The sequence below is a fragment of the Falco punctatus genome (genome assembly GCF_963210335.1).
Source record: "Falco punctatus genome assembly, chromosome: 14".
NCBI lineage: Eukaryota > Metazoa > Chordata > Aves > Falconiformes > Falconidae > Falco > Falco punctatus.
This window is the reverse complement of record NC_137594.1, coordinates 22889279-22912230: the sequence shown is the minus strand read 5'-3', so window position 1 is coordinate 22912230 and position 22952 is coordinate 22889279. Positions and strand designations below refer to the sequence as shown.

Here is a 22952-nt window from a genome sequence, read left to right as displayed (position 1 = left end):
CGCACGTGGGGACGGGGAACACGCTCTGCGGTGAGCCTGACAGCTCCGGCTTGAGGGGGTCTGTCCTGCAACTCTGAGCCTCGATTGAAACTTGGAGCTGCTTGTGCTGATGGCTGCAGAGGTGCAAACCTGCCTGTTCCTGGACCCACTGGGGCGCCTGTCTCTTGATTGTGTTGTCCTTCTATTTTTTTGTGATGTGGCTACTGCCTTGTCTTCTAAAATGCCAGCTGTTTCAGATGATAGCAGTGGCTTGACAGGTGCATTTTTTCAGGCCCCGGGTGCTCCCTACACAGACCTGTCAGCTTTTCTGATCGCCCCCTCTAATGAGTGGCTCCACTCCTTTGTGTTTTGGAGGGGCTTCCCCCCTGCTTTTGGGGCCATATGCTTATTACAGAGCTGGTCTCTGAGTAGGAAGGCTCTTCTCGAGGAGGATCTGCAGGGGCTGCTTTTGCTGCTGGCTCTTTGATTCATGAGAGCTCTTGGGACGTGTGAAGGGTGGGAAGAGGTTCAAAGGAAGAACCTGGGGAGCTCATTTCAGCGGTTCAGCTTCAACAGTCTCTATGTGGAAAATGAAAACCTGCCCTTGTGCTGCCATTGCCAAAATGTGATGTGCTGGGAGTCAGCACGGAGACCTTGATCCCCTAAAAGCTGTAGAGTCTGACAGCGCCTCCGTGGCAGAGACCAGAGGCTCTTTTAAGGGATGCACTAGGTGCCCTGTTTAAAAATCAGAAAGCCCTGGCCCGGGTTCCAGCGCAGGGCAGCCTCTGCGTGGTTGCTTGTTAACAAAACTGTGTCTTTTTGGCAAAAGACTTTCCACTACAAATGCAGTCAAATATTTGTCTAAGCAAAAGGTAACCCAGCAGTCCCTTCCTGAGCAAACCGGCAAATGCTTTGGGATTTTGCTTGAGTTCAAAGTGTGCCTTTGTGGTTGTGTTGGGCCTGTGAAGGCAACTGCCCAGAGCAGGTGAAGCCACATTCAGCTTTGCTGTTATTTCCTTGGTGCCTGCTTCAGGTTAACTTCCTTGCACAGCAGCGGTGGCGCCTGCCGAGTGCCCCAGCACCTCTTAGCGCAGCCCTGTGTGCGGCAGGGAGCTGCGCCAGCTGGCCCGGCAGCAGCCAGGAGATGAGCTTGTCCCTTCAGCGCTTCACAAGTGATAAATAAAAGAAGCTACTCCTTTCACAGCACCGCTTCTGAGCACCCGATGGTGCTTTGTAGCTGCTGTGATGGCACCAGGTGCTCCTGTGGGCTCAGGCTGAAACATGTGTCATGGGCTGGGATTGTCCCTTCCCTGTGTCCCACTGTTGTCTAATTTTCCCTCTTGCTTGCTTCAGATCACAGAAGCAGATGCTGGTGTTTGAAAGTGCCTTGCAGGAGAAGTTAGGATCGGCCGGGGCTGTGGATGACCAGCTTGCTGTGAAGCCGAGGAGAGCAGTCCTACTGCAAATGGAACTGCCAAGTGGTGCCAGGAGCTGCAGATGCCAACCAAGCTGTTGTGGACTGGGTTAAGGCCATGTGGGTTTTTTCTTGGCCTGGAGAAGTTGGAGAAGGACCGTCTGTGGCGTTTAACGTGGTCTCTGGAGCCGACCATGGGAGGATCTTGCTGGGCTGTGGGTGCTTGGATACTGCCATGGTTTTAAATGCACGTGATGCCAAGTAGTAGAGAGCTGCCATGTGCTTAGGCTCTGAAGGAGGTTGGGTATGTTGGGTGGAGGAGAGGAGGGGCTGGTGGTCCCCAGCCTGTGGTGCCCTGCAGTATGGGGCGGGATGGGAGAAGCCCTGGCAGGACCCTGCTAGTTGAGGAGAAGAGCTGGGTGTGAGGGAGGAGGGACAGTGCTCTGCATCTGTGACAGACCACTAAGCTCTGCTCCTACAGCGTGGTGGTACTGCAGCATGGTTCTGTCCTCAGTATCGTGGGGGCTTAGGTGGTTCTTAGCTGCCAGAGGAAACAGGAGGCCAAGAGAGCTGGGATTAAGGCAGCGTCAGCCCCAGGAACAACTACTTGACTAGTCCTGTAACTGCATAGATATGGGTGTCCTTGACAGCTGTACCCTTTCTTGTCTAGGTTGAGATGTTGTGCCAATACCTTGCAGAGTCACGTCTGAACCTCTATCTGGAATCTATCCATCCTTCTGTGGCACTGTCTTCTGGCAGTCACAGCCTTGGATACTGCCTTGTTGACTTCCATGTCAGAGATTCCCCTTGAACTGTGATTAACTTCTTGAGGCTTGTAAATTTTCTTCTGCATGTGTTACCGAAATCTCGGAATGAAGAACTTATTGTCACCAATGTGATGTAGATAAGCAGATATTTCTTTATTAACGGCCGGGTGCGTGAGTAAGTCTTCTCACGATCAAGGCACACCAAGTTTCAAAATCAGACACCATATATAAAACTTATTCATGCATATTCATTAAGTATCATGCATAATCATTATATTTCCCAAAAATCATTAACATATTCACCTCCCATATCCGATTCTGCGCAGTAAAGGTTAGAAAGGTCCAGAAATGGGTCTGGGGTACGATTTGGGTAGGTGGTATATGAGTCGGTGGTCGCGATCTCCCCCTGCCAGAATTACCTTTTACTAAAGTTCACGGTTTCTTGGCAGGTAACTACAAGCTGTTCCAGTCGACTCTTCCCAGTTCCCATTAATCCTATATTCTGACATTTCAATACACTTTCTACATACAGAAGACTAGTTAACTACAAAAAAACCTTTCAAACCCTAAATTTATTACCTAAGTTTTAAACACTGATTCTAGCCCATTCTTCTGGCCTTGGTACGGGACTGTACAAAGGATTTCATAACAGCTTTTACTGTGCAACTATAAGTTTCATTAAAATATATTTTTTATCCCTCTATATTTCTATTAAAATTATTTTATAAAATCAAATAAAGTCATCAATCTTAACTTATTAACAAATCTGTAACACATGTACACAAAGACAGCTGTCTGAAATAAAGGGTATCATAGTATTAAGGAAAAAGAAAAGCTAGGAGGCATCACACTTGTTAGGGCCAAAGATTTTGCTTTGTTTTAAAAAGCAATGGGAGGAGAACAACTTGCTCTTCAAATAACTGCACAGTTTATGTCTCAAAAACGCAGGCATTTGAAATGCTGTCTTGATTCAGAAAAGAAGTAGAGAAGCAGTTCAGAGTTTGGAAGTGAGATGTAGACTAAACAGCATGAGAAAACGAAATGGGTTCCCAGCATGGGTATAAAAAGGGGGACAGCAAACCCAGGGTTGTGCATTGAGGTCTGTGCTACCAAAACCAAAATGAAATCATTGTTCTCCCCTACAGTGTGGGACTGCATTGCTCAGAAGGTGGCAGGGGGAACATGGACAAAAGGAGCCACCTTGATTTTTCCTTCTTTCTCATCAGGAAACAAATACGAAGCCTGTTCTGGCTCAAGAAGACTGAGCTGCCTATTTGGGACTTCATCAGGTGTCAGTGGGTAAGTGACCTGACTGCAGTTATTTGTTAGAGGATGTTTTGATAGCATCTAAAATGATTGAGTGTTGCAGTCAGTCCTTTCTTGAACCGAGCGCTGGAGTTCTTCCTCCATGGGTTAAAATGGGGGTAGTGAAGGCTCCTTCTGCACCCCCTTGTATAAGCTGCCTGTGGCAGCACTTCCCCCCTCTCCCTGGATCCTCACTGCAGCTCTTTGCCTTTGCTGCAGCTCTGTGTCCTCTGCAAGACACCAGGTGTGTCCAGTTATTCTGTGGGTTTGATGGCGTGGGTGCAGCAATGATGACAGGAAAGGTGCTTCTGATGTGCCTGTTTCAGACCCTGCGCAGGGGTTTTGGTTTTGGTGTTCAGAAGCTGGAGAGTGCCTGTGCTGTCAGGGTTGACCTCGGAGCCCGCAGCAGGGCTTCTGGGGGGTGCTGGCTGACGGTGCTCTGTGTCCTTCTAACGCTGCAGCAAAGGAGAGGTTAATAATGCAACAAGCCTGCTCGTTGCCCGTGGCTGTAGGCTCCTTTGTTTCTGCAGGAGGAGAAGAGCTATGTAAACAGTGTTTCCCCGGGGATGGGGGGAAGGATTTTCAGCCTGGGTGGAGCAGCTCCCTGCATGAACTAAGTTCTCTGTGCCTCTAAAAGAGAGCAGGGCCACCAGCCTGGTTTGGTCAGACCCTGCTAGGAGGAAGCAGGGTGGCTCGCTTGTGTGCTGCGCTGTGCACGAGTGTGATCCCCTGTCTGCTTCCTTGGGACCAGCTGCAGCCTGTGCTGCTGGGCAAGTGTCTGAGTCAGGAGCGCAGGCAGCCAGCTGGGAGCCAAGTGTGAATCGGGAGGGATGGCTCCCAGCTGAACTGAATGGTGGCAGCTGGATGCTGTGAAGGAGAGCAGAGGTGAGCTGCTGGGGCAGGGGGGGTGTTGGCAGGGGAGGAGGGGCTTGGTCCCTGCGGGAGCAGAGCTGGCTGTGTAGGACCCCAGGAACAGAACGGAGAGGGGGCAGTGATACAAACCCTGTACCCCCAAGTCCATGGTCATGAGCATGGATGGTGCTGTGATTTTCAGCCTCTGGGCTCTTTCTGAAAGTGCGTCTCCCCCAGGGGAGGTGGCTAAGCCCTGTCCGGGGGAAGAAGCCTGGAAGAGACTTGGTTGTCCTTCCCCTTCCCTGTCTCAGCTCCGCCTGTGAGTCTGGGCGTCCAGCTCTGTGACAGGGGTGGTCTGCCTTACATTTCCATTGCCAAGCATGGAGAAGCCCATCAGAAGCGGTGGCTGCAGTCTTCTACATCCTGCAGGGCATCCTGAACCATGTGTGTAGGCTTGCCAAGTGTGAACACCCATACCGACTGTAACTTCAGGTCTGTGGCTGCTTGAAAATGGCAGCTTGGCAGGGCTGTCGGCTGTCTGTAGCCATCAGGAGCCATGGCTCTGGTGAAAAAGCTGCAAGACAAGCTGGCTGTGGCCTCCCTCTTGTCGTCTGCCAGCAGGCTGGCTGACAGCACACACCAGCCGTGCCATCTCCCCAGCCTGCTCTCTGGCAATGCAGTGTATTCCTATCCCTCAAAGTCCCCGTGAGCTAGAAAAAAAGAATAGTCTGCACTGTTCACCTTCCCTGCCATCAGAAATGAAGCAGCTTTGGCACAACGTGCGTGTTTTGCAAAATGCTGGAGCACCCCAAGGGCTTTGCGTGCAAAACGCGAGCGAATCAAATCAAGCTGCTTTTTGCAGAGAGCGTGGGTCCCCTTCTGCTGGATCACCAGGGTCTCTGCAGCTCCCCTTGCACAGGGCTGCATCAGCTCTTTCCTGCTGCCTGCCAGGGTTTTTGTCTGGGTGTTTAAAGGCCCTGGCAAAGGGAGTTTGCCTCCTGTGGGGCTGGGAGCGGGTTGTGCAAGGGGGACCCACGCTCCCCCTCCAGTGATAGGCACTGCAGGGAGGCTGAAGAGCCCGTCTGAGCTGGGGCCCTCTGGGTGCTGTGCTTCTCTAGCCTGGGTGGCTGAAAGTAGCTCCTGCAGACCATCTTGGCGTGCTCTTGCTGAGCGATGACCTCTTCAGTGCTGTAATTTGGGATTTCCACAGCAACAAGCTGTGCTGCTGTGTGTGTGCTGGTGTAGTTGCCCTCCAGTTGATGGGCGTGGGTATGTCCAGCCCAGGGTCTGGCAACAGCAGATAGAGATTTGCCTCCATTACATGTGAGAGTTGGGATGTGGGAAGAGGAGAAAAAGGCTTTGAAGTCAAGGTGTATGCATTAAAAAAACAACCAAACAAACAAAAAGCCCCCCAAAACTGAGCATGTTTCTCTCTGTCCAGCATGCTTGAACTCCCCCGTTCCAGGCTTCTCTTGTACTGTGAACTCTGCTTTACTTTAGGTTGAACCTGTCTAAGAGAAAAAATAAACTGGCTAAACTTTGTGCAGAAATCTCTAAGATCCTGATGGGTCTTAACCTATACGAGAAAATAGAGTGAACTAACCATATTGCAATGTCCATGTGGTAAAATGGGGGTGAGCAAGCTGACCTGTGATCAGAGGCTGACGAAGGCAGGCGCTGGCTGGGAAGAATGGTGGGTCCTGCCTTCCCTGCTTCCCTGCCCTGCGTTTGCCTCTGCCAAGTAATGACTGGCTCATCTCGGTGGCAGTGTAGGGAGCACAGGCTAAAAGTGAAGCGGCCCACGGGTAGCATGTAACTCTGAGATCAAAGTCCAGAGGGAGGAGGATGAGCCCTGGCTGTGCTCGTGCTGAAGGCACTGGAGGGTGATGTGCTGCACATCGGGGTGCCTTTTTATTGCCATGCCTTTGTGTTTTGTTTCTCAGTCCTTGGAAAAGACTGTGCTGAGGATCAGACGTGGCCCCGTGTCCCTTTCCTGTACCAGGCTGAGCCTTGCCTGAAGGGCTGCAGTTACCCAGGATTGCAATGCTCGTGTTCCCAGGTGCAGTGCGATAAATGGCTGTGGGCCTTCTGAGGTCCAGTTATTTAGGCAGAAGCCTTTTTGAGAAGGAAGTATGGGGAAGATTAATATACGACACAAATTCTTTTTGGATGATTATTTCACACTCTGCGATCCCATGGCATATGCCCAAGGCTCAGGCTTTGAGGTGTCCTGCTTGGCTTCTTGATGAAATACCAGCGATGCTTCCTATGAAGTGGGAATAAGTCTCCAGCTGTCTGATTTGGAAGTGCTCTCGTTTGCCATCTTATGCAGCTTCATGTTTCCACTGTGGTCTCACCAGCCAAAGAAGCAGTCCTGTCCTCCTAGCTGGAGGAGCCTCTGCGTCCTTGAAAGGAACGTGAGGGATTCAAACAACACTCAGCAAGCACTGACCTCCCTCGAGCCCTGTGTCAGACCCTGCACAAGGGCAGGGCAGAGGCGCCCAGGTGAAGTGCGTCTGTCTGAACGGACCACCGGTGTGCCTGGTGCCCGAGCTCCTCAGCGAGGGCGTAAGGGCACCTGTGGGCTCTGTCAAGAGTTGAGAGCTGTGTGTGATGCTGTGCTTAGCAGGGTTTGCTGGCTGCGGTGCTTCCCCGAGAAGGACAGGTCAGTTGTGCTGGTTTGTGCCCGGGTGTGAGCCTGCGCCGAGAGCCCTGCCGCAGGCAGGCTGCGAGGGGCGCGGTGGCAGCGCAGCGGGTGAGCTGCTTGAGCTGGGGTCCAAGTTATCCCAAAGTGAGCAGGCCAGAAGAGCAGCTGGTCCCTTCTGAGGGCAGTGCTGGCACCTCTGTGGGTTGTGTGGCTTGATTTTTAGGATCTGCTGTTATAGTGGGTGTTTCCAGATGGCGTGTGGCTCTTTGATGATGAGTCTGGAGTGCTGGCTTGCTTTCTTAGCCCTGGGGGAAACCCTGTGGGTCCTGCCATGAATTTCTCTAAGGGCTGCCGTGTTTTGGGTTGAGACGGGCAGGGCTGTGGCTGTGCTGAAGCTGGGAGGGTGTGTTGGAGGCGGTGTGGCTGCATGCTTGCTGTGGGCGTTGCACGCGTTCCCTGAGCTGCTGGTGGTGCTTGGAGAGCAGGCTGTGCTAGCCAGGCCCCTGCAGCGCCTGTGCCCAGCAAGTGCAGGGAAGCGCGGCTGGTTCCAGGTGCCCTGGGGCAGGGGTAAGTGGGAGCTCCCTGCTGAAGCCGTGAGCTTGTGTGGTAGCTGGGCACAGCTGGGCTCCTGTTTGTGGGTCCCCCTGGGCTGGCAGAGGCTGGGTGGGAGCCGGCTGGGTGCTGAGCATCCCTGCAGCCCTCTGCTGTGCCTCTCCGCGTCCCGGCCGTTGCCGCGGTGACATTGGCCACTGCCCCTGCCGTTGACACGGTGGCATCGGCCGCTATCCCTGCATTGGCCACTGTCCCCGTTGAAGTGGCAGCCAGGACAAGGGGCTGGCTGTCAGCGCCGACCGGCAGTGCGCGGGTGTCCCTGCGGCCCCGCCGGTGAGGTGGCGGGTGGCTTTCGGTGCCGGGGCCACCTGCGGGTGGGAGGGCTTGGGAGCGGGGCTGGGGGCAGCTCGGAGCGGGGGACGCAGAGGCAGGGCTGTGCCTGGGCCGGGGTGACACGGCTCCTGCCAAACGCCTCCCGGCAGGAGGTTGTGCCCATCTTCCGGCGGGGTCTGTGTCCCTGCAAGGAAGCTGCTTGTGGGGGGGAGGGTGTGGGGGATGTGGCTGCCTGTGGAGGGAGGGGGGGGCTCCTGAGGCACCTGGAGGCTGCAGACATCCCTTGCCAGGCACCGGCAGTTGGAGCCCCTTCTCCTCCCCTCCCGAGCCGGACGGGGAGCGAGCTTTGCTCCCTGAAAGAAAACTTGGTTCTTCCTTGCTTCCCGTTCCCACGGGATGTCGATGTGCCTGCATCCGGACTGGGTTAACCGTGGAGGGGATGGAAGCTGCCTGCTTAGCTGCTGCTGCTCTCGCCCTCCTCATCTTGCTTTTTCCCTGTGTTGCCCTGTCTGTAAATGCGGGGTGAGATGAGTTATTCTTGCTCTGTCTACAAAATGCTGTGAAGGCTCGCGATGAAAAATCGGACAGATGGCCCAGGTAGAAGTGACTGCAAAGCTCACTGCTTTCCTTGCATTTTAAATCCATAGGTGACTTTCTGAGAAAAAGCAATTTGTGTATACATCTAGAGAAAATGCAGAGGCTAGAGCACTCCAGGAGGGAGCAGATGATTCTTAACAGGCTGTCCAGCCTCACCCCTTCACTGAAGGATGAGCAGTAACTTGGTGGTGAAGCCAAAGCTTCCTCTGTGACACCTTGGGGTTGCAGCCAGTGCTGTAGTATTCCAGCAGCAATCCAGGAAATGCAGAATATTTACTCTTCTGGCAGCCAGTAATGTGTGTGTGTGTGCTGGAGAAGCAGGCAGAAGGCTGGAGCCAGCCCAGGCCGGCTTGGGGGATTGTGTTTCTGCTTTTGGTTGTTTCCCTGCCTCCACTCTGGTGTCTTCAAACTGAGTTAATGTTTATGCTCTCCCAGAGGTAGAAACTCCTGTGTGACAACTGGGCATGAATATACGTAACTTTTCACTGAGGAAGTTTTGAAGACTGAGATTCTAACACCACTTTGGGTTGGATTAAGGCTCATAGGAGCATTTTGGACAACTCGGCTGATGCCCGAGCTTTCAGGGCCCTGGCAGGTGAAGGCAGCTGGTGGGTACGTGAACACCGTGCAGCCTGTGCTGTGCGCTGCGAGTCGATGGTGCAGAAACAAGGGGAGTGAGTGGTGTTTAGGGCTGCTGGCAGTGTTCCTTGCTCCATCTTGGTGTGCATTTAAAGGGTGGATTAACAAATTCTTGCAGATCAGCAGAATGGAGGTTACTGGTCTTATGCTTTTTCACGCTGCCCAGGGAAGAGTCACTGTTCCTGGAAGTATTGAAAAAGCACATAGACGTGGTGCTTAGGGACATGGTTTAGTGGTGGACTTGGCAATGTTAGGTTTATGGTTGGGCTCAATCTGAAGGGTCTTTTCCAACCTAAATGATTCTATGAATTGCGGTCCAGGTGCCAGAAGAAGAGTAAATAAAGAGGGAGTTGCAAATCTGCAAAGCTAGGGGTAGCCGAGATCAAATGCTGGGTGAGGCAGCCTGGAAAGGGACAATAGTACTGTAAATACTTCAGGCAGGAACCAGAGTTACTGTAAATGATAGTACGTGAGGCTAGGGATCTCCAGCAGACCCTTGGAAGTGAGCTTGGTTGCTCTCAGTGTCAGCTGGCAGCTGAAGTTTATTGAAAGAAATAACAGGAAGGTATAACGTGAGGCTCCTATTAATTATCTTGGCTATGGTAGAGCTTTTGTAATAAATTGCAGGATGGCAGAATCAAAGTGGTAAAATAGAGGGGGACTGGAATATAAAGGTGACAGGTGAGGCTTCCTGCATAGCAAGGCTTGATTTAGAAAGCACTCAACCACTTAGCAGCGGGCTGGAGGGGCAAAAGAGTAGTCTTGGAAAATCTGCTTCTCCTTTCCTGGCTTCCTTGAGATGCTGTTTATATGGTAATTATAGGTAAGCAGGTGATTTCTAAGCGAGAAATGCGATGATGCTACTTAAGCCTGAACAGGGCAAGATGGTTTAACTGAACAAAATTGTTCAATAGCATCCTGATTCTCACTTTTAACGGATCTCCTTGTCTTGCTCTTGCAGCAAAGTGTAATAGAAAAGCAAATTAAGCAGTTACTCCAGAGAGAGATGGTTTATCTTTGCGGAAGGAAAAAGAGGATTTATTGTGTATGCCAAAGCAAGACTGAGCCACCAGTCTGTCCTCCTACCAGAAAAGCTGGGCGTAGTGTGTTGTAGCGCAGTGTGCGGGTCCATCCCCAGCCTCTGCCTGGAGAGCAGTCGGCTGGTGTCAGACCGGCTCAGAGGCTGGTGCTGGTGCTGCAGCACGAGTGACGTGGGGTCCTTCGGAACAGTGACGTGGGGTCCTTCGGAACAGTGACGTGGGGTCCTTCGGAACAGTGACGTGGGGTCCTTCGGAACAGGAGCACTGGCACATGGCATGGTGACAGCTGCAGGATCTGTATGGACAGAGCTGTGCCTTTCCGTCAAACTGCCCTTTTTCTCCTAGTGGGCATTAAGGATTTTGCTGTTTGTTCTTAATTTCCTGTCTTGTTTGAGCACAGTATCATCAGAGAGCGGTTCAGTTTCATTTATAGAGGGAAGCTGTTGGACATGCACACAAAGGGATTTGGATGCTTTAGGGCCATATCTAAGTGCTCTCATCAAAGTGTTCCTCGGCACAGCTTTTGCCAAGCTCACGGGTGCTGAAGGGCCACTCTGTGCCTGCATTGGTTGAGCTTTCTGACTTTTCAAGACATGAAGCCCTGCCTTGTGCCTGCACATACTTTGGCTGTACAGCCCTAGCCCGTATCGTGAGCCAGGCAGCGTTCAGAGGTTAATACTGCTGCCCTAAGGAGAAGAGGTGCTTTTATTTATCTTTAATGTAGCTCATGGCCAAAACACTTGCCTGGGAGCAGGATGATCCTGTGCAGACCCTTCTTTTCTGCCTAACCTGACTCAAGGAATCTCTGTAGTAGCTGTGAGCCCACATCATGAAACAGATCCTTTTCTGTCACCTTGAAGATTATCCTGGTCTTTTTAATTTTTTCTCCAGAGGCTCCTTATGTGCTGGACATGAGTCATTAGCTAAAAGACTTTGTAATCCAGGGAGCAGAGCCCCCCCCCCCAGCCAAGGGTTTTCCTTAGCTCTCAAGCATGCTAGCTGCTAGCCTGCAGATCAAGCTTTTTCTCACTTGCTTTCTGGAGGCAGCATTGCTAGGAGATGTGGAAGTGACCTTGTCTGGGCTGACGAGCAGGGCTGAGGAATGGGTTTGGCCCCCTCCATCTCACTGGGAAGGCGGAAAGGTTTGGGCTGGAAAACCAGAGGAGTTCGATGGCAGGGACGCAGCTGAGTGTGGGAGCAGGGTGGTTGGGTTTGAGAGCAGGCTGAGATGCCAGCATTGGATGCTGAGGTGCTTGCAGGCTTTGCACAGGTTCCATGTTGCTTCTGCCACGCAGCTCCATGAAGGCACTTTGCAGCTAGTGGTTTCCCTTGCTAAGCACCTGCGGCTGCTTTGTCAAGTCCTCTGAGTGTGAAACCTGGCTCCAGCTGTGCTGCTTGCCTGCAGCAGGCAGGAGTCACTTTGGTGCTGAGCCAGGGAGGCTCTGGCATTGCTTCTGAGGTGGGGGAGTGGTGGGCAGGAGCACATGGTGGCAGCCCTGTGAGTGCATCTGAGGCCAAGCATGAGAGCCCTGATGGGTCTCACCTTGATGTCTGTCTTGAAGTTCTGCCTTCTGAGGCAGGAAGCATCACCCAGTGTCTGGTTCCCTTTCTTTAGAGCACTTCTGTCTTGGAGCCTGGAGCGCACCGGGGTGTCATATCTGAGGCTGCTTTGCCTGAGCTCTGCAGTTCCCGCTCAGATTTGTGGCTGGACACCATGTGGGAGACGGGTTGCAGTGAGTTGCCACAAGCTAGCTGGCTGGAGAGCCAGCTTTTATCTTCCCTGACCGGACTGTAAAGCCCCAGATAATTAATGTATGTTGGTTTTCCAGCGGAGGGTTCCTGGTTCCCTGCCGAGCAGATGTGCTGATTTGGTTTGCTTGTGGCCGCGAGTCTCATGGGAAGCGTTTGTTTATGCCGTATGCTCTGCTGAAAATGCGTGAAGCTCCCTGGCAGCTGAGATGGCCTTGTAAGTTGGATGTCCTCGGCTGGCATGTGTGTAGATGTGTGCACGGTTAATTGGAACAAGCTCATTAGGTGGCTACTCACCAGGTGCAACAACAGAGGACACCCCAAAGGCATTGTTGGAGCTGTGGCAACACGGTGATTTGCCTGTGTTCTTTTGCGTTGATGTGCCTGGGGTCCTCCCCAGGCAAGCAAAATAGGAATTAAGTTGTTGCTTTGTAAGTCAGCGTGGAGGTTTTTCTGTACTCCTTAAAGAAATGAGTAGCTTGTCTGCAGCGTCTGGATGAATTTACCTGAAGCTCGTAGAACATTAACAAATGCTGCTCTAAGGGGTACTTTGTAATATGGCCACACTATATGCGGGGCGAGATGTTTAAGGAATAATGCACTGCAGTGATTTGCAAGGCTGTAACTTTATCAAGGCGTTTGGGCAGAGCAGCGAGCAAGCTGACCAGCTGCGATACTGTGGAAGCTGAAGGCAGAATGCAGAGTCTCCACTCGAGAGCTGTAAAACCCCCAAAGCCACAAATGCTTGAGCATGCGTCAGCTCCCTTGGTGTGGAGGTCGTTAAGGGGGTAACCCCCCCTCCCCCCCCTTATGGGGTCAGTGGACCTTTCCCGACATGCTGCTTGCAGGGTGCGATGCTGCTGATCTCAGGCGCTTCTGGGCACAGCACCCGGAGCCTGTGCAGTGCGCTGTGCCCCTGCACTGGAGCGGGAGGAACTTGGCAGCAGAGAAACGAGCAGACTGTAGCTAATGTCAAGCTCTGAGGTCTTTCTTTCCTGGAGACGCTGGCAAAATCTTCCTGCTCTGCCTGACAAGGCTGTGACAGTTGAGGAGGGAGCAGGAGGGGGTGGGATCTGTGAGTTTTTGCTTAATTTCAGGATGTCAAAAAATGTTAGGGTAGAGCTGGGTCTTTCAAGTCCCATAAAACAAGTGGGCAAATCCATCCGTCCCTTGGTCCAGTTAGCCAGAAAGGGAGGGGAAATGATTTCTAGTCCAAAGTAGTGCTTAGTAAGTGCTGTACATACTTCTCTTTGATTTTTGTCGGTGCTTGAGACCCGCTTTCTGGGGGTGTTTTCTCCTCTTTCCCTTTCTTGCACCCGCACTTTTTGAGATGCAGATGGAGAGGTTGTCAGCAGGCTGGTGATAGAAGAAGAACGGCCCGTGGACCTGTTAACCCATGTGGCCTGCAGGATGAGGATGCTGGAGAAGAGCTGCCATGAGGATAGCCTATAAGTGGCCCTGCTTTCACATACGTTGCGTTTATATTTGAGCTAATTGCTCATGCAGCTTGAATGGGTTCATGCTTTTCTTTCTGCTGTTACAGCCTCGAATGCCTGTAGGGAGCCTTGAGTTTGGGTGTTAATAAGTGAAAAAAGGGGCCCTCGTTCTCCATGGAGAAAGGCTCTTGGTCACTGTGGCAATTTCATGCCTGGAAGGAGTCCTATTTGCTGGATCATTTTTGTAACTTAACCAAATTAGCTTTGAGAAACCATAGTTGATAATCAGAGTACTGAGCTCTATGCTCCATTAGTTAAAACCATCACCAACCTCCTTGCACAAAGGGTGGGCATTCGGTTTGCAAAGTAGGAGAGCGGTCTGATTTTGATGCTCAGGGCAGCAGCGATCCCCGGCTTTAAGGTTGTTCCTAATACTCTGAGCACTTAGTAGGGTCAGGCGCAGAGTCGCATTGGGTCAGCTGCTTTTGCAAAATGAAGCAGTGAAGTGACATTTCTCTTTTGTTCCCACCGAAAAACTTTTGAAGAGTAATAAAGGACAGTTTTGGCATTAATTGAGATTTGGATAAAAATTCCAGTAAATAGTTCCAAAATAGATGGAAGTTGGGGGGAGAAGGTGAGAAATGCCAGCAGGCTCTGATGTGTGCATGTGGCTTGTGGGACTGCGCCCACAGCAAAAGGCTGTTTTGGCTCAGGGAATGTTTGTTGTGGGGTTTTACTTCTATCAATCTTAACTCTTCTGCTTAAACATGGTCTAATGATGAGACAGGGTGGGGAGGCCGCCTGCTGTCCAGTTATGAAGGATGCCAAAGCCTGGAGACACAGCTGTCTCCTTTGGGTCTGCCATGAAGGGGATTCTGGATTTTCAAAGTCCTGTTGTTGTTCCTTCCAGGTCAACTGAGGCATGGCCACTGGAAAGCCCTGCTGGTTCACGGGGTCCTCCAGGATGGGTGGTGGATTCCCGAGCCAAGTGGTAGTGCCTTGTAATCTGAAGCTAGCCAGAGAGACGGAGAAGCCTGCAACTGTAAGTACCTGCTGCGGCCAGGTAGGAGCTGTGTAAGGCTGGAAACTGCCCCCGCGTCCTTCCTCTACCTGCCCCTCCTGTTGTCTGGCCGCACTGTGAAGCTGGACACCACCTCCCCGTCTCTCTGCTGCCATGCTTCTGTCGGAGGTGGCCATCATGGTGCAGTAGGGGATGGACTGTGTGCTGCTTCAGGGCAAGCCCAGAGTCTGTCTGGATGTGCCACCGGAGCCAGTTTAAATGGATGTACCGGGCATTGCACCGGCATAGCTGAAGCATGAGCGTGTGCTTCGTTCTGTCCCCTTTGTGTGGGCAGCAATGTTTTGTCACGTCGGGATGCTTGCCAGCGCTGCTCTGACCATACCTGCCCTCCAGGCAGCTGGGCATGTGGTGGGCTGCTCAAACTCTGCCCAAAGGCTTTGAGAGGTATGGCTGGTCCCAGATGGAACAGGTTCCAGACCAGTTGTTCTGTCCTGTATCCTGTGTAGAGCACAGACCCAGCGCTGCAGACAGCAGCGGAGTCAGGGCAATTCCTCCTTCCCATCCTCAGACGTCCTTTGCTGACCAGAGCTCACCTGACTGAGGGCGACCTGGTGCTGAGGCTCTGTCGAGGAGATCTCTCTGCATACTTCTGTGGAGGGGTCTCGGAGGCCAGAACAGAGAAAACAAGTGATAACTAAAACTTGGAACCATTCCTCTCCACCTCGGTCTTGGCACAACACTGCTTCTCTGCTTTCCTCTGACTCACCCAGCAGTGACGTCTCCACGCGTGTGGTGGTTGTGAGCGTTGTGCAAGGATGGAGTTAGGGGGTTGCTGGTAACTCCTCCCGACTTTCTTCAAAGGTCACTGGCTCAATCCAGCAAAACTAAAGAGGAAACAAATGCCCGAAGAGCAAAATCCCCCAACATATGTCACATCAAATCACGAAGGAGAAGCTAATGGGACAGAGCCACTTGGTTGGAGCATGTGTATTCCGCTCTCTATCATTAATTTACTGATGTTAAATATTTCAGCAGGTAATTATGGGACTTCCAGGACTATCCTAGTGGCTGTGATCACAAATTATTCATCAGTGGTTCTTGAACAAGAAAAGCCTTTCTGAATGCAGGCATTTCTGTAGCTCTTGCTGGTGTTCTGCATTTCAGCTGACTCCCTCTGCCTTCCTGAAGGAGATGTCTCTTACCACCAAGCAGAGGCTGGCCAGCACTCGGGACATGCGGCAGCCCCAGATTACCCAGCTTCTCGACATGAGCGAAGCCTCCTGTCATAAGGTAGCCTTTTCTTGCCCTTTTCCTTGCTGTTTGACGTGACATTTGAAGTGGGCCTATGCTTGTGACAGGCTTGCCTCCAGCTTACCTAAATACCTTGGCGGCTAAGTCCTGTTGTCGTTTCAAACTGCTGCTGGTGGTGGTGGAGTTCCTTCTGCTGGGGGAAAGGTGAAACGTTTTCCCCCAGTGAGCTGTTGAAGTCCTGGCCTGCACTAAGCCCATATAAAGCACCTCTGCTGAAGTTGGGGGCTTTTGCTGGAGATGAGCTTCTGTGGCTGAAGCATGATACTGGGGGAAGGCTGGGGCGGGACTCAAGGATGCAAGCTTGCAGTTCCCCACCCTCCTGCTGAAATAGGCAGCCCTTGGTTTGGTGTAGTCTCTGTCAAACGCTTGGGGTCATCGGATGGCCTCAGTGGTGGCAGCGTTGGCCTTTGAGGGCTGAGGGCCTACGGTAACTGCTCAAGATGTAGCTCAAGCAATTGCATGAATGCTTTGGGTTGGAACGACGAGTGGGACCCTTACAGGGTGTTAGATTTTGCAGGCTGCCAGGTACACAGGGGAATGGCGCTGGGCAGAGGGGAGCGGGTGTGCTTTATCTGGATCAGTGTTTGCTTACACGTATGTTGAAAGCTGCTCTTCTTACACATCTGCTTAGTATAACGCACGTTCCAAAGGGGTAGGTGACTGAGGTAGGCTGTTGAGTGGAAAACTGCCAGCAAGAGACCTGTAACAAATTGGTTGGGGATTGCCCTAGACAGCACGTGAGGTTGGGAATGCCTCAGACGAGCGCGCACAGAACTGGCCGGGTGCTGTGGCTGCTGGCTTCAGCACGACCCTGACTCCTGTGCAGAAGCAGGAGATGTGCCTGTGTCTTGTGAGTGTGAAGAGTTCAGCTGGAAGGGGGGAGACAAAGCAGGGAGGGATTTTCTCCAAGTAATGCCTCTGCGCTGTAGGTGTTTGCTGTTTCTGTGTGTCATCAGGCACGCTTCTGTAGTGGTATTAAATAACGTGGCAATAATGGACTGTAATGAAGCATCCGTCGAGAGCTCATGGGAAAAGGAGATACCAAGTCCAGCCTTACTCAAGTTGCGCAGTAGTGCTGGGGAAGGAGCTGAACCTTACACCTCATCTGTTGCTTTCTTAACGGCGGTGTTCCTTTTTGGCCTGTCTTCTCTTCCTCATGGTTTCTAGGCTGTGTATCAAAAAAGAGATTTGAGGATGGGTTGGACTTGGTCACTCTGTCTCAGAGCAAAGATAAATCCCCAAACTGTTTCCCATGGAGTCTCCTGTAAATTCTTGGCTTTGACTTGCTGCACGAGTGCTTACGGCTCTTGCAGTAAGTGCTCTGGAGCGGTGTGACCGTGTTACCTCCGGCAGAGCCCTGGGCTAAGTGCTGCCTTGCCTTTTGGAGCAGGAAATCTGGAGAAACGGCCAGCAAGAGAGCTGCTCGCTTGAGCCTGCTCAGTGCGGCCCAGAAACTTTTGATCTGCTCAGAGCACAGGTGGGTGAGCTGCCGTTCCCCTGGCGTGAGCTGTGCAGGTGTACTCACCGAGAGACTGTACTTCACTGGCAACCGATGTAGTATTCTCTGATTGATGAATCTTTCTCCCAGCGGCTGAAACTCTTTGTTGCATCTGCAGTTCTCGAAACAGCGCTCGTTCCAGCCTTTCCCATCAGAGGTGGTATTCCAGAGCTACGTCCCCTGTGAGGTCTATGAAGTGCCACTGATTCTGAGGAACATGGACAAGGTAGGTGCTGGGATGTGGAAGTTTAACCCTGTGCTGGAACTGGAGAGCAGTGTTGTCTGCGCGGTGCACAGCACAGCCAGTCACCTGCTGCAGCACAGCGCATCTGGAGTAAAAGGTCTCGTGACCTTTATTTTGCAAGATGGTGGAAATCTTGCCATGCTGAGGTTTCTCCCTGTGATTTTGGCTGTGTGTTGGTAGTACCTAACTGAAAGGAGCTTTTCTAGTCAGCATCCTTCCCCCTGAAAGCCCTGGATGGCTGGGAATGTTGAGGGCTGTACAGTTCTTCCCTGCCCTCGTGCTTTCCCTCGAGTGTGCACCGCATCCTGGTGGCTCCGTGGTTAATCTTGGTTTCCACAGGGCACCTCTGCCTCTGGGTGAGCTGCACAGAGAGCTGAACGGGCTGTCAGAGCGCAGGGGCTGAGTCTTCTCTGCTTTATGCTGGAGTAAGTTATAATTAGTGGTAACAGCGCTTCAGGAAAGGTGTTTTGAAACAGCAGTGGAAACAGACTGATGTAGCAGAAGCAGTGGGAGGCCTTTAGGTGCCGCTTCAGGCTCCTGCTAAGCTTAATTGGGTTCTGCTCAGGTTTTTCTGAGGCAACGTGACGCTCTGCTTCCCCTTAGGAGAGCCACAGCACATTCAGAGTCGAGTGCCCTCAGAGGTCTCCACCTTTGCTTGAAAAACCTGATCATTTTGAGATTTCCCAAGGAAGTTGCAAATGGAAAAGTTGGAAAATGTCAGCAGTTTTGTTCCACTGTAAAGAGGGAAGTTGAGACCTTTTGAATTTCAGTTGGGGAAACATTTGCTGGAATGAGGCATGTGCCAAGAGCAAGCTGGTGGGAAAAGGCAGAGGGAGGAAAGGAGCTGAGCTCGGTGTTCTCAACCTGCGCGTTTTCCTACACGCAAGGGTTTCTCTTGATCTGTAGCAGTAAGTGCACCTGGCGGCAGAGAAAGGTCAGGAAGAGAGGTGTAGTTAAGGATACTCTTCTGTAACGAAGAGTAAGAGGTATGCGTGAGGGGAGGGTGGGATGGGAAGATGGAAGTGTGCGCAGGAGCCGGTGAATTCCCCCCAGATTTCCAGATTTACCTGCTGGGGGGGACAAACAGGTGGACAACAAAAAAAAGCTGCCAAGGCATATTGCAGGTGGAAGGACAGCGGGAGAAGTCCAAGTAACTCCTGACAGAACAGGTTTTGACAGGGATGTGGGCGAAAAGGGAAGACCCTTTGGCTAGGAAGGATGCGTGTGTGGTCCCTCAGTTATTCCTGGAGAGTACTGCACCATTCCTGGTCTGGCATTTAACTTGGGAACATGGGTGAGATGTGGCATGGGTGCCTGCACCCAGGGAATGCCACTGGTGTGGTCTGCACTGGGTTTTGGGCACCCCTTGCTGTAGGTATCTTCTTCCCCAATTAAAATGTGCCTCAGTTTCTCTCTTCCTACTCTCTCCTTCATTCCCACTGAGTCTTTTGGCTTCATCTGCTCCATTATCCATGCAGCACCTCAAAATGGTTATCTTTGCCAAGTACCAGCCAACAGGCAAACAGTTGATTTGCTCTGTTCATGCTTCCTCAGGTGGAAAAGAACATCTGCATAACATTTCTGCCCTTCCCAGTAAGGAATAATAAACTTGTCCAGCTGTGCCTTGGGATTTACGTGCCCTGTAAAGGGGGAGGCAGTGTGTGACTGTGGGTTTTTTCCAAACCGAACTAGTTTTGAAGCCGGTAAGACCTCAGCCATTGGAGAGCGTGGGTGTAAAAGTAAGATCAGCTCTAAGGAAAGTCCTTGGTATGTTTTAAATACAGAAAGGTAGAGATGATAATCCTGAGAGGGTGTTCTATTCTAATTTTGTTGGCTTTTGGCAATGTCCTGGAGAAGAGCAGCATTGTGCTCTGTCTCAGAGTTTTCGCGCTGGTTTCCCAGATTCTTCTGAATCTTATACTGCACAGCAGCCTGAAGTTTTTTGCCCCCTAAAAATCCAGCTGACAGCAAAATATATTCCAAACAGAGGCTCTGTAATCGTGCAACTACAGAAGTGCTTCGCTATATACTTACTGCTCTTACCTGTGTTGTACAATTGCTTTTCTGTCTTCAGGTTGTTCCTCAGCACCCTCAGGTGTTCTGGGTGGCTTTTGCTGAAGGTCTTAGCCACACGTGCTCCTCTCCTAAGGGACTTGGTGACCAAACTGCTTGTGTGCACTGTGAAACTGGCTCCTGGAACCCACTGCCTCAGGACCCTGTTGGGTTCCAAGGGCGTTTGGAGAGTTCAGGACTGCCTTGGCCACGGGTTACCAGGCTCGGGTGGGTGGTGCAGAATGAGCCTCCATTTTTTCCAAGCCTCCTGTGGGGGTTGTTTGTCAGTGAAGCTGCCCGTGAGTCCAAATCACCTGCTTTAGGCTTTGAGATTTGGTGCTCAGGGGTCACTCTCGATGTGCTTGAGAAATGCCTGTGTGCTGTCTGTGTGCTGGTGGTGTCCCAGAGGGCAGAACCGTGCAGCAGGGTGCCTGCAGGGACTGCTGGGGGTGGGCAGGGGTCCCCAGGGATCTGGCTTGCCTGCGCTGGCAGCTGCCTGGCTAATGTCACAGGCAGCAGGAGCCTCTGGAGAGCAGAGGTTGGCTTTTAAAACTGAGACTCCAGCGCCAGTCAGTGCCGGTCATGTATCTCGAGGCAGAAGATGCCTTTGGAGCCCATAGTCGGTAGGCACAGCCTGGGGGGTCGCCTGGCTTTCCATCACTTTGGCAAGTTGCCGGCTCTCATCCTCTGCATCAGCCTTTCCTTGTAGTATATTGTGCTTCTCCCTTGCTTCTTTACAGCTCCCTTTGAATTTTCCTAGCCATCCTCAGTTTGTGGGGTTGTCTCTTTGTCTTCCCATGTTCCTCCTTTTGCTCTTCAGGCCTGCTTTTATTCCCAGTGAGGCCATAGTATGTGTGGTCTGCCCGCATGACTGTAGCACCGCAGCTTGAGTGCCCCGCTCAAACCCAGCACGTTAAAGTGCATTTCTTCCTTCCCCCAGGATTAACACGTACTGTTTGGCCTTCAGATAACACAGTCCCCTTCTAGGGGCATGACTGCCTGGATGTGTATGGGCAGAAGCCGGCAGGTTCTTTGGGCTTGTTGAATACACGGGTGGCTTGATTCAGATATTATATCTCGGTGCTGCTGGTGTCTTCCCTGCTTGGCCCTTCCTTCATTGCCCTGCTACCTCTGGCCTTGAGCTATTTTGCCCAGGCAGAAGGGATTAATGTTGACTCTTGTGTATTATGTGCACGTACCTCCAGAGCTAAAAGTGCTTTGGAAAGGTGGTGAAGGAAGGCTGTCGGCAGGTCTCTTCTCCTCCTGTTTCCACAAGCTGCAAAATCATACTTTCTTACCTTTTCTGCAGGTTCCTCAGCTGCTGAAGGTCATCTTGGAGAGCTCACCTTATTTCAAGTTGATCAGCCACCATGCTGTGTGCCGCAAAGTACCACCTGGCATGCTTGCGACTTTCCGCATCGTTTTCACCCCCGATGAGAACAAGGTGAGACTGGAGGTCCCAAGAGACGGGTGCCTTCAGCGGGAGGTGAACCTGCGGGGCTGGGTTCAGAACAGGGCGTCTGCTGTGGGGTTTGTGGCACTGCTAATATCTGTCCATTGCTGTATGGTTATGGGTTTGCTCTGGTAATTATAAATACAAAAGCCTATTTAAAATTGACCTGTTTGGAGGACACGAAGTTGAGCCTGATCAGAGTGAGGACCACCACCTTTGAAAATTGGAGTCACTGGAATGTGTATCACGTTGGACACAGCAGCGAGACAGTGGAACGTTCTGTCTGAAGCCGGCACTTGCCTTGCACACGGGTTATAGCCCGTGCTGTGCTGCGAGGTTTGCTCTAGGCTGTGGTCAGGCAGCCTGCGGCTGGTCACATCCTGGCTGGCAGCACCGTGCGATGCCACCGCAGCAGGGACTGACGAGCTGTGCGTTCCCTCCCTGTGCTTTCCTGGGCGTTTGCAGGGGAAGGTGCACGTGGGACAGTAGGAAAATGGCTGGGAGGGGTGTTGATGTTTAGCCATCCCACCTCTCTACTCAGTGTTAGGGGCTTAATTATGATGGAAAATACTAGAGGAGTGAATAGATGCAGAGAGCTTTCCTCTTTCCCATCTGGCAACCAGTTCCCTGCCTCACTCTGGGCTGGAGCGAAGGTGATGGTTTTTCATAGCCTCTGTGTTCCAGCCTTGCCGCTGGTGCTGCCCCTGAGGATACTTGCCTGCCTGTGCTCCAGCTGTGATTCTAGGGGAGAAGATGCGCTGTGCTCGTGGCAGGGAGCCAGCCTGGCACAGTCGCACTGAGCTGAGCTCTAGATGTCTTTAATCAGCAGGGGGTCGGTGTGCTGCAGATGACAGAGACATCTGGAGCACACCCAGGCATTGAAGGGGCAGGTAGAATCTGCAGGCAGACACTTACCCCGGAGCCTTTGGGCAGTCACGCTGGTGTGGCTGTGCCTCCGTGCATGTGGCTGTGGCTGCTGTGTCAGCTGGCACCTATTCCCTGCCCCATGTGCCATGCTTTTGCTTGGAGTTGGAACATCGGTGCTGTGGCTCTGGCAAGCCTGGCACTGTGCTGTGATGTGAAGGGCCGACAGTGTTGTCTGGAGGCTTGTTAATGCAGAAGGGTTTAGCACATGGCATGGAAGGGAGGAAGCATTGCAGGGGAATACAGGCAGGCTGACTCTTTGCACCAGCACTCTGCTACCTCTTGGCAGGGTTCTTTGTGTGACTGTGTGGGCGAGGCGAGGTTAGGGGGTCGCTCTGAGCCAGCTGATGCTTCTGCGCCAGGCCAGAGGCGCAGGATCCCTTTGGGCACAGCTGTTCTCTCATCTTGTGTTCGCTGCTTAGATTTAGTTTAATGCCCTGTCCTATCCTCAAACAGCGTGGCTGTAGCAAACTAGAGAGGAAATGCCCTGCGGTCCCTGGCTCCCCGAGCTTGTGAAATGATCTGCTCCTTTGGGGAGGGACTGAGAAATGGTTTACATCATTCGTACGGAAGGTAACAATGACGTTGGCCTAGGGCAGTTCTCCATACTGCCCAAGTGACATAAGAGCTTAATCTCACTGAGGCAGGCTTTGCAGAGGACGCTGCTTCTTTTAAAATGTGATTTATTAGTATGAATTAGCATTCATTTTGGGTGTGGAAGTAAATTGGTTCCCATGAAGGGCAAATTGCTGCTCTTCAACTAGAGAGAAGCAGCAGAGCAACAGATGAACATCACCACAAATAGAAGTAGGGTGAGAGAACCCCCAGGAGCACTAATGTCCAGTACTTTGTCCCTTGTCTTGCCCTTGAACTGGTGAGTGTGTGGCATTAGGGAGCTGTGCCAGCGAGGTCCTCTGCACAGCTTCAGTGATACTGTGGTGGTTTCTGCCGAACTGGGTTTTGTGCTCCTTGCAGGGCATCGGGGGAGGGATGTGTGCTGCTTGGTGAGGAGCACATGGGGATTGTGCAGCAGAACCAGAATTTTGTACAAACGGAACGTTTTGTCTCATACTTGATGGAGCGTGAGTCAGCGAAGTGCCAGAGTGCTGTAGCTGAGCTAGAAATGCATCCGCAGCGTG

General features: G+C 52.1%; 1 protein-coding gene across 1 annotated transcript in view; it reads left to right on the top strand.

Annotated features, from left to right (window-relative positions):
• The window catches only part of LOC308072974 (hydrocephalus-inducing protein homolog), a 135533-nt gene that overhangs the window by 9171 nt on the left and 103410 nt on the right, over positions 1-22952 (top strand). The window contains exons 2-6 of the mRNA XM_080410617.1: positions 3387-3459; positions 14221-14352; positions 15496-15621; positions 17259-17366; positions 20746-20880. Of these exons, the coding sequence (XP_080266743.1) occupies positions 14233-14352; positions 15496-15621; positions 17259-17366; positions 20746-20880 (489 nt within the window). The 5' untranslated portion in view covers positions 3387-3459; positions 14221-14232. The remainder of the gene's footprint in view (positions 1-3386; positions 3460-14220; positions 14353-15495; positions 15622-17258; positions 17367-20745; positions 20881-22952) is intronic.